Here is an 18,963-nt window from a genome sequence, read left to right on the forward strand (position 1 = left end):
ATAGATATTGCTTATTCAAGTGCACCACTTGTGGAAGTAGTTACAAGGCTTAATTAATTGTGGTAATGTCTGTGTTCCCCTGTATGTATGGCAGGAAGGCAACCAGGATGGTGATGGGTCTTCAAATGAAGACCTTTTGAGGACAGGTGAGAAAAGTTGGGCATGAGGAAGAGAAGACCAAGGAAAGACAAAGATCACTGTCTTCTGCTATCTTAAGTATCAGTCATCTGTGGGGAAGACCTGTTCTCTTTTGCTTCAGAAGGCAAAATTTAGAACTGAGTATGAAAAAGTTAGATTTCTATTAAATATTGGAGAAGCTTCCTAACTGCAAGAGCTGTCAAACAGTGGAACTGACTGTGTTGGGAGGTGGTTGACTCTCTTTCACTTGAGGCTTGGCAGAAGGGAGATCAAGAGCTAACATATGTGCAGAGAGCTGCTGTAGCATAGTAGTTAAGTTGTTGGGCTGCGACTCCTGTTACTGCCATGAGCTCAGTAGTTGTCCTTGGATGAGCCATTCCTCTCCGTCCCAGTTCCCTGGCAGTATTGTGGGGATAATAATAACACTGACTTTGTTCACTCTCTGTGTGGGGCACTAATCTGTCTAGAAGAGCGGTATATAACGTGCAGTTATTATGTACAAGCACTGTGTCTATGTGCGTATATATAGTATGTGTGCAGGTTCCATCCCAGTGGTTGAGTGCAGGCAAGACATTTATCTCCTACCCCCTGTCCATGTACATTGTCTTGTCCATGCATATGTTGTGTGTACTATCCTCTTCTGTTCTTGAGTATGTGTTTTCAAAACAACTATATGTGACAGGCTCAGTTTTAATGCAACACTGGTGGGGTAGAACCAGTGTAGTGTAGCGGTTAGAGGATCAGACCACATTCTGGGAGAACCAGTTTCAAATCCCAACTCTGCCGTGGAAATTTGCTGGGTGACCATGGGCCAGTTACACACTTTCTGCCTAACCTACTTCGCAGAGTTGTGATGATAAAATGGAGGAGAAGAGAATTGGATATACCACCTTTTATGCCCATTGGGGAGAAAGGTGGAGTATAAATGAAGTAAATAAAATTATATATACAATGTTGCAAGCACCTTGCACGTTGTTTAAACTGGGCTGCTACCCATGCAATATTAGTATGGCAGCGCACAACACTAATCTGGGCTGCAAATATCTGGCATGCTAGCACTAAATGTGTAGTGGCCTAGTTTGAACAAAATGCTGAGCACAAGACCATTTTTGCTCGCCAGTGTCACATTTGAAATGGGGCATAAATTACCCTCTTCAGCTAACCCCTAAATGATGTCTTGCACGTGCATTCTGCTCATGAGAGAAATGGAGCGTCAGAAGTGGGACTTACAATTTCAGTGATTACAGGATTCACGATATCAGCCTTGCAAATAAGCTTATAAGTTACTAACCTAACAAAATATTTAGGTTAGGTTACTAACCTAACAAAATATTTAGTAATGTGCTTATCAATATATATATTAATTTAAAATTACTTTTCTAGGGTTGTCTAACTTGCAAAACTTAACATAAATTGAAAAACCCATCTGTTCTGAGATTATAAAACTAAAAACAAACTGCAAAATGTATTTTAGGATTTTTTTTCAACTTGATGTAATTTCAAATGAGCATATAGAAAACCTGTGGCTACAATTACACCCCTTTCATTAACAGTTCCTTTGTTTTGCAGATTCTAAACAACAAAAGCCAAAACGTTTCCCTCAATCCTGTGCAGCTATTTGTAATGAGCATCTGTATCTTTTCTTCTTCCCCGCCATCCCCATGAGAATGCTAGAATCCAAGCTGGAACTTGTTACCAAAGTTCAGCCCAAAGACATAATAAGTAATAGCAGCCGTATTGGCTCAGTATGAGCCAAGTGCCCTTTTCCTTCCACTTAAGCACTCTTACTTATCCCTCAAACATCTTCCATATAAAAACTGTTTTAAGGCTAATGTAGCTTCTGCAGCAAATGCAAATAGCAGATCAGAGATCACTGTAGACCTTTCTCTATAGGCCAGTTTAAGAGCAAGGCAAAAGTAAACATAAGTAAATAACAATAAAGTGATCTTTCTCATGAGCATTTATGCTGGAATAATATGTGGTTAGTCTCTAAGATGCCACTAGACCTTTGAAGCAGATAAAAGCTGCTTCCAGGAAGAGATGCCTTTCCCAGAGCTCATCTGAGTTATCACTTCATTTACCAGGGCTTGGTTTGTGCAAAAAAGGTACAAACAAAGCAAGATGCTTTTGGCACAAATAATATTCCATAATTCAAACCAGTTCAGTCAGCATTAACGTGGGCTTTTTATGTTGTTATGAAGAGTGACGTTCATCCTGGGCAGTGTGCTGCAAATCGGAGCTCTGCGTTCTCACCTGGACATAGAGGGCAATTTCGAATCACCAGTGACAACTAAATGACCTGTTAATCAATCACGAGCCTAAAACAAGATACATGTCTGAAACAACCCTCTGTGCCTGTCCTTCAAATGCTATTATATAAATGGAAAAATGTTTTTAAAATACTTGTTCATTATCCTAACCAGTCGTCTCCCATTCAGGGGACTCATCAGATCTATACCTGCTTAGCTTTAGCAATGAGGTATAATCAGATCATATGGTCTCAGGGCACTCATTTGGCCTCACAAATGGAAAACCTTACAAAGTGTAATGTCAGCACCAGCTCTCTCTCTCTCTCTCTCTCTCTCTCTCTCTCTAACGCACACGCACACGCACACGGGTATCCTCATGAGGGATCACATTCAGTGAAATTGTACGGGGATGTTCCAGAGCTTTCTTAGCTTCGCATCATACAGTGCAAACAGTGTATTTTCTGGGGAGCTTATTAAGATAAGAATTTGCTCATCTCCTCCACAGGTTCTCCCTTCACATTTTACATTTGAAGTGCAAAAAGAAACAGCTTGATTTTTTTTCTCCCGAGCCCTGTTACTCATGCCTCCTTCATAATATGAAGCCAGAATATGCATTATAGTCATCTTAATGATGCTAATGAAAACTTACCTTGGCAAGTGATCCCAAGCTGGTTTTAAAATGTTCAAGAACTTACAGTGTGACTCCCGTCTTGTGAGTCCATTCTGCCCCTGCCTTCTTTTCTAAGTGGCCGCTGGATACATAAAGTAGAGGATATGTATAGTCTTAATATGACTGGCGAGTACTTGCAAACTTTACCAATGGGATGGTCATATAGTTCATTTTGAACTATAATGTGTGTTCTGGTCTAGGTAAAGCTGCTTTGAGATGGACAGAAGAATTCTGGACAGGAAAAGTATGAACCATACAATTGTAACACTTACACAAATAAGATATTACAAGTGTGGATCTGTGACAAAACATTGTGTTTGCTTCTAAACTGCTCCCGTTCACCTACAACGGTTCCTGTAGAACTGATTTTTCTGAGGGTGGGAGTTTAAAGAACAAGATTGTAGTTTCCCAGTTTCAGAAACAGTGATCTGACTTGTAAATTCACAGACCTTAGAAACTGAACCTGATAGACTATAAGACTGTGCTTAGGGAACAATTTATAAACAAATGTGAAACAGTTTGTAACACCCATCCCATAACTCCAGCTACATAGAAGAAACTTCAAAGTGTGTGTAACATTTCTTTGAATGTATTAACATCATAAGAATTTAGCAAAAAGGCGAAAGATTTATACGATTTGAAGAGAAATCCGAGTGTTTTGCAAAAAAACAAAAAAATACTGCATGAACTATCCCAATTCCCAACTGCTTTTCTTCTCTCTAGAGAAAATAGATGGGGGGGGGATTTTTCAAGAATTTCATGCTACTATATTAAATTACAGCATAATTAGAATCTTGAGTTATACTAGAAACGAAAATGTAAAACTGGTAGTAACTTTGGAGTTTGTTTTCAAAGCTGCGAGAATAAGGATATATAACTACTGATTTCATGGATGAAATTTCATACTTCACCTGCAACATTCTCACATGTTCAGGTATTGCAAACATGGTGATCTTTTTCAAAAGATTACTGTTTTGGCCAGGATCCAATGTTTTATTTTAAGCATGTTCAAGAACTTTAGAGTTTTGCCCTGTCTCTTAGCTAACCACCATGCCATTTACTGTTTTTGAAAATTGTCTCAATCTTTGTCAACAATAATTATTATGTTAATAATTTTATTGTCTTGGAGTTGGATTTGTCAAGATGGGACAAATAGAAATGGGGAGGGGGGGTCTGATTTAGATCCAGAAAAGATTAAATATTCCATTCTCACCAGTGCAGTTTTTTAAAAAGAATCTGAGAGATCTAGTAATTATTCTCAAACCATTTTGCCTGCAGACATACAAACAGTGAAATCCTAAACAGAGTTATTCCAGTGGATTTAGACTGGAGTAACTTTGCTTAGGATTTTACTGGAAGATGCTCAAAACAGTGGTTTTCAGACTTTATGTATTCAGAGAATCTTTTCCTCATTGAATAGTCTCAAACACGCCCTATGTATTTGTCATGAAACCTTTGTACATTGCAGAGGATTCTGGGAGATGTTCCAGGAAACATGGTCATTTCATGTGTTGGATAGGCCTATCAAACATCATCACAAACATAGTCTGTACTCTCTTTTGGTGAACATTGTAGAAAGAGATTGTTAACACAATCTCATTCCTTGTTATTTATTTAATCAATATCTTTCTTCCATTAAACTAAAATAAGGGGTGTGCACTAAAAAAATTGGTATTTTTCAAATCTTGATGTTGAGAAGGCTAAAAATATCGGTATTACTCAATGTACACATCCTTCCAAAATTAACTGGGTTCATTATTCCCTATGGGGGAATCTTTCTGGGGGGCTGGAGTGGGTATTTTTCATGCATATTACACCCAAATTGCTGTGGAGTGGCTGCTGTCTGTCCACTAAAGACCTCCCAAGTTTCAAGAAAATTGGGTCAAGAAGTCCAGTTCTAGGGACCTTGCAACAAGGTTCCCTCAGCTATTCTCCATTGTTTCCCGTAGTGGGGGGAAAAAGTTTTCTCTAGGGCAAAGAAGTCTTAGTTGATCACATGAGCAACCACTGACCAAAATCCTCTTAATGCAAAAAGTACCAACAAAGTCCAACAGAACCAGAGAATCTGGATAGAAACAACCTTGCAGCAGTAAGTAAGTAAGTAAAGCACAGACTGATCAGAGCAGCCAAAAGCACACACTATAAAAATCTTGCCCAGAAGCTGCCTGCAGCAAGAACAGCTATAAGAGAATTATTGTTTATCATTGTTCTTCTGTGCAGGCCTACATTGGGACTGCACACTCACAGGCCTGCTGACTACAGAAGTTTAGGGAGCTACTTCTCCCAGTCACATCCCCAATCTTTCCTGCCCAAATGAGCATGTGACTACCCAGGAGAAGCGACCTCGTCCCCTCAGTTCTCTCTTAGCCGTATTGAGAACTTTGCTTGTGAACTCCATTGTTCGTAACTCATCTACTGTTTTTCTGTCTTGATCATCACCTCAGACTGTCTTTGACTCCCCGTTTTGATTTCTGATTCAGCTTGTGCTTTGTGGACGGTTTTGACCCAGCTCGTTTGTCTTTGTCTTCTGAACCTATTACAGTTCTTCAAAATGTCTCAGAGGGCACTTTTCAAGAAGTGCACTAGATGTGGTACTAAGATGCCCCACACTGTTGAACATGATCTTTGTTTGCTATGTTTGGAAGAAGGCCATTGTTGCGACCTGTAAAGTTTGCCAGCAGTTTACCTCTTAGGCCAGAAATGAGAGGGATCTTTTTTTTTTTTTTTAAGAAAGCTTTAGAACTTTGTTTTTATACTTTATTATGGCGGCAAGAGTACTTTATGCACAAAAGTGGAAAACTCCAACATTGCCTACAGTGGAGGAATGGTGGACAAAAGTTTTGGAGTTTGTGTCAATGGCAAAACTTACTGCATTGATTAGAGAAAGGACAGTTAACTTCTTGACTGAATGGAAACCGTTTATAGACTTTTTACATGAAATGGATAACAAGGATTAGATGACATCTGGATTTATGGATTAAGAAACATGAACAATAGAAAAAAGAGGGGGGTTGTGACTAACCTAGAATAAGTGTGACTCTAGAAATGATATACACTTGTTGCGAAGAAAATCGGAACTCAACTTGTAGTGTAATTTTAGGGTCCCCCCCTTTTTAATCATATAGATATATGTATTGTTAGTGTGTCTTATGTTTAGAGTGTTGTGTTTTTTCTTGTTCTCTGTTTATTGTTTATAGTTTATAGCTATTATGTTAGTTTATAGTTTAAATAAAGAAAAATCTACCTGGAACAGCAAAAAAAGAACAAGAAAAGAAATGAGAGGGCTCTGTTTAAGCACCACACTTTGAGAGAAAATGTTATCTGACTCCAATCCTTTGGCAGCTGAGTCTTCTGCCATGAAAGAGCCTCCACTGAGCTCTGAGCCCATGGCAGCTAAGTCATCTGTCGCAAAGGAGCATCCATCTAGGGATGGATCAGTGTCTTCTTTGAGGTTAGCATTGAGGCTGGATCCAACAGAGAGAAAATTTCTCCCTCCTAGGCCTTCTGCAAATCTGAGGCACTCTTGGGCCCCGTTGGGGCCCAAATCGGCCCATTGCAGAGCACACCACACCACTTGGGAGCACACCGCAGGAGGTGCATTCCCCTACCTTTCCCCCTCGCCGGCCAGGTAAGCAGTGGCGGGGGATGGAGGGTGAGTGCAGGGGACCCCCGCCCTAAGCAAGGGACTAGTAACCCTACCAACACCACTGCCCAATCTGAGAACCTCTAAGGTTCAAATGAAGACCTTCTCGTGCCTACTCACCATTGGTTCCGAGGGATCAGGGTCACCACTGATCGGAGCTACATCCTTTATTGGAACTGACATCACTATCATATGCCCACCAACACCACGCATGCTGCATTCCTCCACCAAACCATTGCTAATGGCCAGAGGGGCCAGGTGGGCAAGCTTCTTTGGACCTGAGACCATCTACTTCATTAGGTCGGAGATGGCTACCCCCACCCTACCCTTTGAAATTACAAGCCCAATATGACTCAAAAGAGGAAGGTGAACCTGTAGAAGCCAACTCCGAGGTCGAATCCAAGACAGCTTTGGATCCATTGCCCAATGACAATGTGGGCTGGAGTTCCGGTTCTCTGTATGAAGACCTTCACATTTTCTCCGAGCAAACATCCAGGATGGCAAAATACTGGAATTGGATGTGTCTTCATCGGATCTCAAGATGAAGGAAAAGCTCCTCAGCCACCTCTATGCAGATTCACCTTCTGTCATAAACTTCCCTATTTTTGAAGGTTTAGAGGGATTACTAATATATGGGAAAGACCTGCAGAGCTCCCAGCTACATCAGAAAAGATTGAGCTCATTTATAATATCAAACATAACACATGGCCATCCCTAGTGAAGCATCCACCACTCTCTTCACTGGTTACGGAAGAGGTGCAACAACGTCATCGTCCAGGTTTATACTCTGCTCTGCCTGACAGAGAGGACAGGAAACTGGATGGTATGAGCAGAAGACAATATTCTGTCTCAGCTCTAAACCTGCGCATTGCCAACTAACAAACTATCATAGGAGGTTACCAATTGTACCTCTGGGAGAAGCTGTCCTCTTACATTTTTGACCTCCCAGAACACTAGAGGTCTATGGACAACCTACTGCAGACAGAAACCATCAGACAGTGGAAGCAACAGATGAATGCAAGTAGACATACTGTTGACACCTTGGCCAGAGACATGGCAGGAGCAGTGCTTATGCGGCATCATTCCTGACTCATCCTCAGCTCGTCCCCCTGAAACGAAAACCAGAGTCAAGGAACTACTGTTTGAGGGTACATCTCTCTTCAAAGACGGATGACACACTCTCACAAAAGAAAAAGAATGGATGGACAGCAAAGTCTTTGGGCATGACACCTATTGAGGAGAGTATAAACCCAGGTACTTCTCACATCACCATTAACCTTAACACTATGGAAGGCCTCTTCGACATTACCATCAGAGCCAGTTGATGGGACAACACCCTTTCAACTCTCCGCCACAATCCCAGTTTAGAAGACGGGCTCTGTATAGACCCAAGTCTTCACAGAAATACAAGGACCCCCTATGGTCTTACTAAACAGTTCTGACTGGACTGTGACTTCTCTGACTTTAATTGTTGGTACAGAGACAGATTAACAACCTGTTTCTCTGAGTGAGAATCAATAATAGCTGGCTCTTGGGTCTTAGCCATAGTAAGAAATGGCTACGGTTTAGAGTTCACTGAATTGCCTAGGTGTATATTGCTTGCCGCAGCTGTAAATAATTTCCTATACGAATTAGCTGAGTAAATCCAGTCCCTTCTAGAAAAAGGGGGCATTCAGGAGGTGCAGACAGCTGACACCAAATATGGTTTCTTCTCCAGGTTTTTCTTATTCTCTAAAAAATATGGGGGCCCTCACCCCATACGAGATCTTAGAGATCTAAATCAGTGTCTCAAAGTGTCAAAATTTAGAATGGTCACCCTATCATCTGTGCTGCCTTCCTTGGAGACTTAACAGCCAGTTCGCTATTCTGGACCTCAAGGACGCGTATTTCTATATTTCCATTAGGAAGGATCACAGAAAATACCAGAACAAAGTGTTTCAGTAAACAGTGTTGCCCTTTGGTCTTTCAAGTATATGGCACCAGTAGTAGCCCACCTTAGATCTCAGGGATGCTCCCTTTACCCATATCTAGATGATTGGCCCGTCACTGCTCCATCTGTGGATCATCTAATGAATGATGTGATATTAATCTGATTTTAGAAACATGCCAGAAGTTGAGATTAGTAATCAATGGGAAAAAGTCAAGGTTGTAACCTACTTGAAAAGTGGCCTACATTGGCACATTCTTGGACTCCATAAGTTGCAAGTTCACCCTGCCCTTAGATAGAGCACAAGCTATTAAATCAACAATAGCCATGTTTTCAAGAAAATGTTTTCAACCGTGTGGAAAATGTAGAGGTTTTGTGGGCTTAGGGCAGCTACTACAGCTGTAGTACCCTGGGCCAGGCTGAATATGCGTACCTTGCAGAACTAGTTTGTGAAGAAATTTAAAGCATTCTCATACTTCCCTAATCACAAACACTCCATTCCAAGACAGTGGTGGGGCAGGGATAGCAACCTCTTTAGGAGTATCCCTTTTGGCACTAAACAGTATCAATAACCAATGCCTCATTACATGGCTGTGGTGTGATTGTGGCGAGGTTGCAATACAAAATGAATGGTCTGATAGGAAAAGTCATTGCATATCACTGCATTGGAACTCAGAGCCGTACGTTATGCTCTTGTCTCATTCACAGCTATGCTCCGGGACAAAGACATTCAGAGCCAAACACATAACACCATGGCAATGTACTGCCTCAACAAGCAGGAAGGCACGGCATCGCTAACCCTTTGTGTAGAAACTACTGCCATCTGGAACTGGGCAATTCTCAACGATGTTTCTATGCAAGCTATCCACATGCTGGCTTGGATAACACCGGAGCAGATGTGTTGAGCAGGGTTTTGAGTTCCAGTCACAAATGGACTGTGAATGGTGCTTATCTGAGCCCCATATTCTTGCAATGGAGTGCTCCAGATGTGGATCTGTTCGCAACACAGCCAGTGTCAAAGCACCAGAGTTTTGCTGTATAGCAGAGAGCAATCCCCTCTCTGTCGGAGATGCATACCAATATGTATAGGCAGGCCGCCTATTTTACGTGTTTCCACTAATTCCCTTGGTACCCAGAGTCTTCTGCCAAACAGCGAGGGACAATTCAGATTACATCCTCATAGCCCCCTTTTGGCCCAGACAAATTTGGCTTCCGAAGTTACTCCCTACATCCAAACAGAAGTATGTTCCACTTCCCCAGACACCAGGCATGATTCAGTTGGGAACATTATTTTACCACAACCCAAGCTCCGTGCATTTAGCAGCATGGTGCACTCAATCTAGACCATGAGTTTTTCTGTGCAGGTGCAACAAATGTTGCTGAACACAAGAAGACCTTCATCTAGGAGGTCTTACAGTTCTAAATGGAAATGCTTCGCAGAGAGGGCACAGAGTAATGGTACTACTGCAGAGGATTGCTCTTTGATCTTTGACTACCTATAAACCTTGAAGTCACAGAATTTGGCTGCTACATTTCTTAAAGTACATCTGGCAGCCATTTCTGCCTTCCATGTACGGGTCAAAGGCAAGTCTGTTCTCCCATCCAAACTCCCACCAATTCCTCAAGGGAATGTTCAGTCTTTATCCCCCAAGATCACAACTGGTCCCTATTGTTAGTGTTCTCACGCCTTATGTTACCACCCTTTGAGCCCCTAGCCACTTGCATGTTGGAGTTACTATCACTGAAAGTGAGTTTTTTGGTGACTATCATGTCAACCAGAAGAGTGAGCGAGTTGTCAGCACTTAGGGCCAACCCACCATTTCTCAAATTTCACAGGAACAGGGTGGTCTTTTGTCTAAGCCTCCAGTTTTTACTGAAGGTTCTGTCCCCCTTTCACCTATCTCATGATATCACCCTGCCTGTATTTTTTCCAAGCCCACAATCCAAGGCAGAAAGAGCACTACACTCACTAGATGTTGAAAGAGCATTGTCATTTTATTTGTATAGTACAAAAGACTTTCATACGGACCTGCATTTATTTGTGTGTTTTGGGAGCCCAAATATGGGCAAAAGAGCTTCAGCCCAGACCATTTCCAGATGGATTGTTTCCGCCATTCAGCTGGCATGCCATCATACTGCTGTCCAGAGTCCTCTGCACCTGAGGGCTCATTCAACCAGATCTCAGGCATCCTCTTCAGCCTTTATGCGAGGTGTGCTGATAGCAGACATTTGCATGGTAGCTACTTGGTTGTCATCAGATACCTTCGTCAAACACTATTCTATAGATGTTAACACCACACAAGATGTGGCAGTAGCCAAAGCAGTATTGTCATCTCTGCTTTGCCAAAAAAGAGAGATAGAAGGGATTATGAGGCAATGCGTCTTAAAGTTTTTATATGTGGTTATAGCTTTCTTAGCACATTTCCAGGTGCCTGTTCAGTTGTATATTCATTGATGTGCTACTATTCTTCGTGTTGATGTTCATAAAATATGCCTTCAGAGATTCATCCCGCCTCTTCATTGTGTGTAGCTTGGTAATCTCCCAATGTGGGACTGCACAGAATAACAGTGAAAACAGCATTGTACTTACCTGTAGCCATTGTTCATTGTGTTCTTCTGTGCAGGCACACATCTTTTCCTTGTTTCCCCTCTGTGAACTCTCTGGCAAGGTCCAGTATGAGGTCATGGTGACTCAGGAGAACTGAGGGGAAGGGGTCGCTCCTCCCAGGTAGTCACGTGCTCGTCTGGGTGGGAAAACTAGCAAGGATGTGATTGAGAGAAGTGGCCCCCTAATGGAGCTCTATGGAAGCGACAGAAATTTTTCTGGTCGGCAGGCCTGTGCATGCGCAGTTCCAATGTGTACCTGCACAGAAGAACTCGATGAACAATGATTACAGGTAAATACAACCCTGTTTTCTTAGATGGATGGTTGAGCTCCTCCCCCCCCCCCCCCAGAAACCTCCAAAAATAAGGGGAAAAACCTGCAATCTTTAAAATTCCATCTCTGGTTATTTCTGAAAATGAAATAATCAGGATTGGAATACTAGTATCGATCTTGCGTATCGAAACCGTATTCCCAAATATTTATTTTATTTATTTATTTTTTCAATTTATAATACCGCCCATCCCCAGGGGCTCTGGGCGGTGAACAGTTAAAATCGATAAAAACAAAAACTAAAATCAATATACAAATAATAAAACAAATTAACAAGGTGCAGTGGTGGGGAGAACCTTCCCCACCCCAAAGGTGGGAGGCCGACATGGCACCGCCCCCTTCAATCACCAAACGCCTGGCGGAACAGCTCTGTCTTACAGGCCCGGCGGAACGATAATATGTCCCGCTGGGCCCGGGTTTCCATTGACAGAGCGTTCCACCAGGCTGGGGCCAGGACTGAAAAGGCCCTGGCCCTGGTTGAAGCGAGGCGGGCTTCCTTAGGGCCAGGGACCACAAGTAAATATTTATTCGCTGATCGAAGCGATCTCCGGGGAACGTACAGGGAGAGGCGGTCCCGGAGATATGCCGGTCCCAACCCACTCAGGGCTTTAAAGGTAAGAACCAACACTTTGAACCTGATTCGGAATTCAACCGGAAGCCAGTGCAGCTGGCGCAGGACAGGTGTGATGTGTGACTGGTAAGGTATACCAGTCAGGACCCGTGCCGCCGCATTCTGGACCAGTTGTAGTTTCCGGATCAGGCCCAGGGGTAGCCCAGCGTAGAGTGAGTTACAGTAATCTAGCCTGGAGGTGACCGTTGCATGGATCACTGTAGCCAGGTCCTGGGGCGTCAGGTAGGGGGCAAGTTGCCTGATCTGACGAAGATGGAAAAATGCAGACTTGGCAACCGCCGTGACCTGGGCCTCCATCGATAGGGAGGCATCCAGGAGCACACCCAGACTCTTTACCACTGGCAAAGTTGCCAGTGGTGTCCCATCCAGGGCAGGGAGCTGGATCCCAACATCTGGCAGCCCCCGTCCCAGCTGCAGGACCTCCGTCTTCACTGGGTTCAATTTCAGCCTGCTCTGTTTCAACCATGCCGTCACAGCCTCCAAAGCTCTGGCCAGATTGTCTGGGGCCGTGTCTGGCCGGCCGTCCATCAACAGAAAAAGTTGGGTGTCATCCGCGTATTGATGACAACCCAGCCCAAACCTCCGCACCAACTGGGCGAGGGGGCGCATATAGATGTTAAATAACATCGGGGAGAGTATCACCCCTTGGGGAACCCCGCACACCAAAGGGTGATGGGGCGATAGATCTCCCCCGAGCGCCACCCTCTGTCCCCGACCCTGGAGAAAGGAGACCAGCCACTGTAAGGCTGTCCCCCTAATCCCCACGTCGGCAAGGCGGCTGGCCAACAAATCATAGTCAACCGTGTCAAACGCTGCTGTGAGATCGAGTAACACAAGCAGCGCTGACCCGCCTCGATCCAGATGCCTGCGAAGGTCGTCTGTGAGGGCAACCAAGGCTGTCCCATGGCCAGGACGGAAGCCAGACTGGAATGGTGGTCTCCCTGAGAGAGGGGAACCAAGGACCGAACTGTTCGAAATAATTGAGCCGGGCGTGAGCTAGCGGACGCAATGGAAGCAGCAAAGAAATCCCTCTTTGCTGCTTTCACTGCCACCTCATAGGCTTTCATAAACGTCCTATAAGATGTTCTTGCCTCTTCGTCGTGCCCCTGCCTCCACACTCGCTCTAGTCGTCTCAGAGACCGCTTCATCTGGCGAAGCTCCTCGGTAAACCAAGGAGCTACCCGTTTGCGGGCTCGGAGAGGACGGCAGGGGGCAATAGCGTCGATGGCTTCGGAAAGACAGCCATGCCAATCATCCACCAGCTCATCTAACGTACTGCCAGGGGGCATCGGATCCCGCAGAGCCGCCTGGAAAGCAATTGGATCCATAAGCCTCCCCGGGCAGGCGTAAATCCGCTCACCGCCCACCCGGGAAAGGAGCGGCATGCTCAGACGAGCCTTCAGAACAAAGTGATCTGACCATGGCACTGCATCATAGGCATCCAGGACCACCATCATCCCTGCCCCAAAAATCAAATCCAGCGTGTGACCTGCTTGATGCGTGGGAGCCGAATCAAACTGGGAGAGTCCTAGGGCCGCCATGGAGGACACCAGGTCAATGGCCTGCATGGAGGCATCGTCGTCAGCATGGACGTTGAAATCCCCGAGAACCAAAAGTTTCGGGAATTCCAAGGCCCAGCTGGCCACCGCCTCCAAGAGACCAGACAGGGAAGATGCAGGTGCAGTAGGCGGTCGGTACACCACGCATATTGCCAACCTCTCCTCGGCGTCCAACGCTAGGCCCACACAATCAATGCCAGTAATTTTGGGGGTGGGGAGTGGTCTGAAGGAGAAAGACTCCCGAATGAGCAAAGCCACGCCTCCCCCCCGACCACTTGTCCGGGACTGGTGGAGGACCGTATAACCTGGGGGGGCTAGTTCTTTCAAAGCGACCGTCTCGCCCTCCCTCACCCATGTCTCGGTCACGCAAGCCAGGTCCACATTCAATGCTGCAAGATAATCTTGCAGCGTTTTGGTCTTATTATTTATGGACCTGGCATTGCACAGCGCCAGTGTCGGAGAGTGGTTTAATATCCTAGCTCCACAACAGGTATATCTTGGGATGGGACGCAGATTGGAAGGGCACCTGGGAAATATACCTGGGAAATACCAATAAGGTATTGTTTGGGTGTATTTTTAAACCTGAAATACTGAAGCATACGTCCCTAAGATGGTAAAAGCAGGGTACCTAGGCAGACTTCCATACAGGTACCAACCAACTCTGGATCCACTTAACCTCAGGAACTTTGTTGTGCCAAGTGCTTTTAGATCATGTCCTTGGACCATTAATAATCTTTATATTCCAAAGATTATTACAAGATTCTAACAATACCATCCTAAGCAGGGCTACTCAGAATCTTCTCAGATTTGTGTAGTGGAACTTACACCCAGGAAACTGTTTTTAAGATTGTACTGAAAGTAACTTCAGATTTCCCCCAGAACACTGTTTGAAAACCACAGTCCCTACCCATAGGTTTCCATGAGACAATATGAATGAGAATTGGAGGAGAGATAACATGGATGCAAACCTGTTTGTAGTTTAATAATAAAGGAAGAAACTATAGAGAACTTTTGATCTCCAAAGTATTGGTGGTTTTTCTAATCTCCTAGGTGTGGACACTGTCAGCGTTTGCAGCCAACTTGGAATGAACTTGGAGACAAATACAACAGTGTGGAAAATTCACAAGTTTATGTTGTGAAAGTAGATTGCACTACAGATACACCACTATGTTCTGAATTTGGTGTCAGAGGATACCCAACGTAAGTATAAAACTTGCATGTTTCTACTTTTTCTGTTCCCATCTATGTCTTTTTTTTGTATAGGGGATATTTTCTATGCTCCTCTGATAACTTGATGAGGGTAACCGTGTTGGATTGTTGTTTTGGTAGCATCTTAGTAATCAGGCTAAATTTCAGCAGTCTCACCTTGTTGCCAAGTGCTTCTGATATATCATCCTTTTGCAGTAGATTGTGAATTTTATATCTAGGACAGATAGAGGACAGATCAAAATTCAGTTTTTCCTCCAGTGAATATGACTTTAGGCTAGCAACAATTCATTTAGCAAGGAAATGGTGTGTGTTTTTAAACTCCTCTTAGTGTTATATGTTGCTTTAATCAACTTTGCTCAAGTGAGTAAAAGCAGCATTCCATTATAAAATATGTATGACATTTTCTTATTGCTGCTAGATTATAGTGAAAAGTGTTATAAACATGCCCATTTGTTTGCATATGCCAGGATAAGAACAGCTGTGTAATTGCACCAGGCTGATGTAACAGTTTTACAGCTAGCAGAAGACAGTTCAATTGTTTCATTGGGCACTGATATACAGACCACACCTGATTTAGTACAGTAATTGTTGAGCATTTCCTTCCTTCGATGCAGTTTTTATTGCTAAGTCAGGAACAAAGCGATTAATGAAACTATGAAAGTTCAAAATATAATTCCAAATATCTATCTACAATTCATGGCAGGGGCCACTTAGATGATTCTGTAGAGACAGCTTCTCTTTGTGGACTTCCTCCCTGTTACGGGGTTTATATAACCTTAGCTCATCCCAGCTGAACTTGTATGAGGCTGACAGCTGTTCAACTTCACATTTACTGTAAATTATCTGACACTTACTGGCAAACTGCAGTTATCAAGAGTTTAACATGCCATGTATGTGTAGATAGGAGTCAGTCTCTGGACTATTTCCTAGCATTTTATTCATTTAAGAGCCCTGCAATTGTTAATATAAAATGCAGCATCTCTGTGTATTCGCTATGACTGTTTTAGCAATTTTAATAGCAGTTGTCAGAAAAAGAACAGGAATACATCATCTTAATAATCTATGATACTTGAGGCTGTGTGACTCGCAGCTACAGGGTTCTCATCTTATGAAGAAGGGCAGGTGTCTGATGGTACAAATAAAGACTAGTTGGCTTTATTCGGAGAATGATGTGGAGGAACCAGTGAGTTGGATCCCACAATCTGTCAGTAGAAAACGGTGACAGTCTCCCATCATCTTGGGTTTCCCCTCAGCAGTCATTTCTGACTCCAGGAAAGTTTATTCTTAAGTTTGTGGGACCTGCTTAACTATGTGGGTCAGGAGGCTGCAGCGGGGAGGAGGAAGGGAGCAAAATTGCTTGCTCCTGCCTTTTCTGTGAGCAGAGTTCCCCTGATGGAAGAGGAAGGAAACAACGTTGCCCCCTTCCCCCTCTAGTGCCCTGGGCTGCATGGCTGGGTCCCGCAACCCTGGAATAAACTTTCCTGGCATTAGAAATGACTGTTGGAGGAGGAGAAAGGCTTAGAAGATCAAGGATCCTTGCTTTGGATCCAACCCATTGTGCCTTTTTCATGTATTCTGCATGAACTTTTGTCTGATTTTGAAGTACACAGCAGCTTTTAGCTGACGTATTAAAATTGCATATATGAAGTTGCAAAAAAAAACCCCAGTCAAACAATGATTTGCAAGTTTGTGACAGACTAGACTCTTGAAAACCCAGGTTCGATTCTCCACTCTACCATGGAAGTTTGCTGTATGACCTTGGACCAGTCACACACTCTCAGCCTAACATACCTCACAGGGTTGTTGTGAGGAAAAAACGGAGGAGAAGAGAATGATGGGTCTCCCATTGGGGAGAAAGATGTACACATCTTGTGTTGACTAAATCATCTTTAAATGAAGTCACAACTCAATGCCTAATGAACCTTATTAGTAATAATTTTTCATTTTGTTTCTCAGCCAATAGTGTCACCACTTCCAAATAGCGTCATAGTTTTTGGAAGAGTAAGACAACAGAGAAATCTTACCGGCTTGATGTAATAGACCTTGTGTACTTGTCAGAAACTGAACATCATGTAAGCAATTCAGCAAACAAAACCAGAAACTGTCACCCGTAGGTCAGAAGACTCACTGTTAATATTACATATAATATTAATATACTGCAAAGGGATATAAATGCACATTTATATCCCTTTGCAGTATATTAATATTACATGTTAAATGTGGGCACAGTAGGTTTTTCACTTGGTATCTTGCACACATAGATGTCTTATGAACTAAACAGCTCTGGATCAGCGCTGTCTTGCTTCTCCTTAATCCTTCAGGCATCCTCTTTCCTTGTTTTTAATTATTTATTTGTTTACGTTATTTATAGTCTGACTTTCTCAGTGAGACTCAAAGCAGATTATACAGTATAAAGCAGCTTTATCCATATATGCAGTCATTGGGAAGATGTATTGGTACCGTTACCAGCACTAGCCAGTAGGTGCCTATCACACACATCTTTTTCTTTAGCATGATTGAAACTCTCAGAACCAGATTATTTTGGAGCTCAGTCCAGGACAGAAGAATGTATGTGTATTTTCATGACAGAGATTGTGTATTTAAACCACCACTTCCACAATTACAGTCTTAAATCTGTCTTTGCCCTAAAAGCCCTTTGAAATGTTACAGAACAATACCAGAGGTCTGAACTTGGAAGGCATAATGTTATGTTATTGAAATTGACGGAACTCTCAAAACTGGAATTAAAAAACCATTGTGACTAATGTTCTTTGAGTTCTGTCAAAATGCGATAAGAGGGATTGTTTTCAGAATGTTTCAAGCTTTTATGACCTTGAACACATTTATCTCATTGTCTTCTAACATTTGCAGCCTAAAACTATTTAGACCAGACCGAGAAACACTGAAGTATCAAGGAGGTAGAGACTTTCAGTCACTGGAAAACTGGATGTTGCAGAATCTAAAACAGGAATCTGTTGTAAGTGAATGGAGTGTGCTTTTTCAGGACAGATGATAAAAAAATATTTGTAATAACAATAGTATTAACACAGTATAATGCATTTACAGTAAATACCTATCCAGGTACAGGGGTCCAAGGGGGTATCTCCCGCCTGCCGTTTCAAGTGCTGCTTACAGCCACTCAAACCCCTAGCAGGCCTCCGGGAAGAATAGCCCTTACCCCTCCTGTTGAGACTCACCAGTCTCTGGGTTCTTTTCCAACCTGGGGGACTCTGCACACACTTGGTCAGACACTCACAGACACAAGGCTTACATAAAAGGTGTTTATTACTTCAGAAAGAATGTATGCAAGTAGCAGGAACCACTCTAGGCACAAGCAAGCACTCTAGGCACAAGCAAGCACTCTAGGCACAAGCAGGAACCACTCTAGGCACAAGCAAAGGGCATTTAAAACAAATAAAGCTTGTCTATATTAACTATAGCTGACTAACATTTCTCTGAGGAAAACTTGAGGCTTATGGTCATTAACATACTCCTTAAACTATACCAGGCAGGTCTGGTCGTCAGGCCTGGCATAGAGCAAAATATCTCCCTCATCTGCTGGAAAAGTAGTCTCGAGCAATCTCCGGGCTGAGAGGAGCCAACCTCCCCCTCTCAGATTCCTAGCCAATCAGAGGTGCGTGCAATCCGCGTTGCTAGGCGGGAACTGGGATAAGACTCCCTTGTTTCTCAAGGCCCCCTCTCTCGGCAACAGCTTGCAGGTGCAGTTAATTAGCTGAGCCAGACATTCTGCTCCCAGGAAGTTAAGCTAGAACTGGGCCTGTGGAAACTTAGAAGCCTGAACCAATACAGGCAATGGACTTAAAGGGGCTCTGCTAGACAATACCCACATATAAAAAATTCTTTCAATTTACATTGAAGAGCAATAATTGGCTTGCCATTGTTGATCGTTTATTTCTGCATTCAACCAAATGCAAACTAGCCATGTTATGCATGGGATAAGACGGCAGAGTAAGAGAATTTGGTCTCCAGCTGCTCTTGGTT

At 43.4% G+C, this 18,963-nt stretch overlaps 1 protein-coding gene across 1 annotated transcript in view; it reads left to right on the forward strand.

Moving 5' to 3' along the window:
- The window catches only part of TXNDC5 (thioredoxin domain containing 5), a 41,431-nt gene that overhangs the window by 2,470 nt on the left and 19,998 nt on the right, over positions 1-18,963 (forward strand). The window contains exons 2-3 of the mRNA XM_054985500.1: positions 14,803-14,952; positions 17,833-17,938. Coding sequence (XP_054841475.1) covers positions 14,803-14,952; positions 17,833-17,938 — 256 coding nt within the window. The remainder of the gene's footprint in view (positions 1-14,802; positions 14,953-17,832; positions 17,939-18,963) is intronic.

This window comes from Eublepharis macularius, chromosome 7 (assembly GCF_028583425.1).
Source record: "Eublepharis macularius isolate TG4126 chromosome 7, MPM_Emac_v1.0, whole genome shotgun sequence".
Taxonomy (NCBI): Eukaryota; Metazoa; Chordata; class Lepidosauria; order Squamata; family Eublepharidae; genus Eublepharis; species Eublepharis macularius.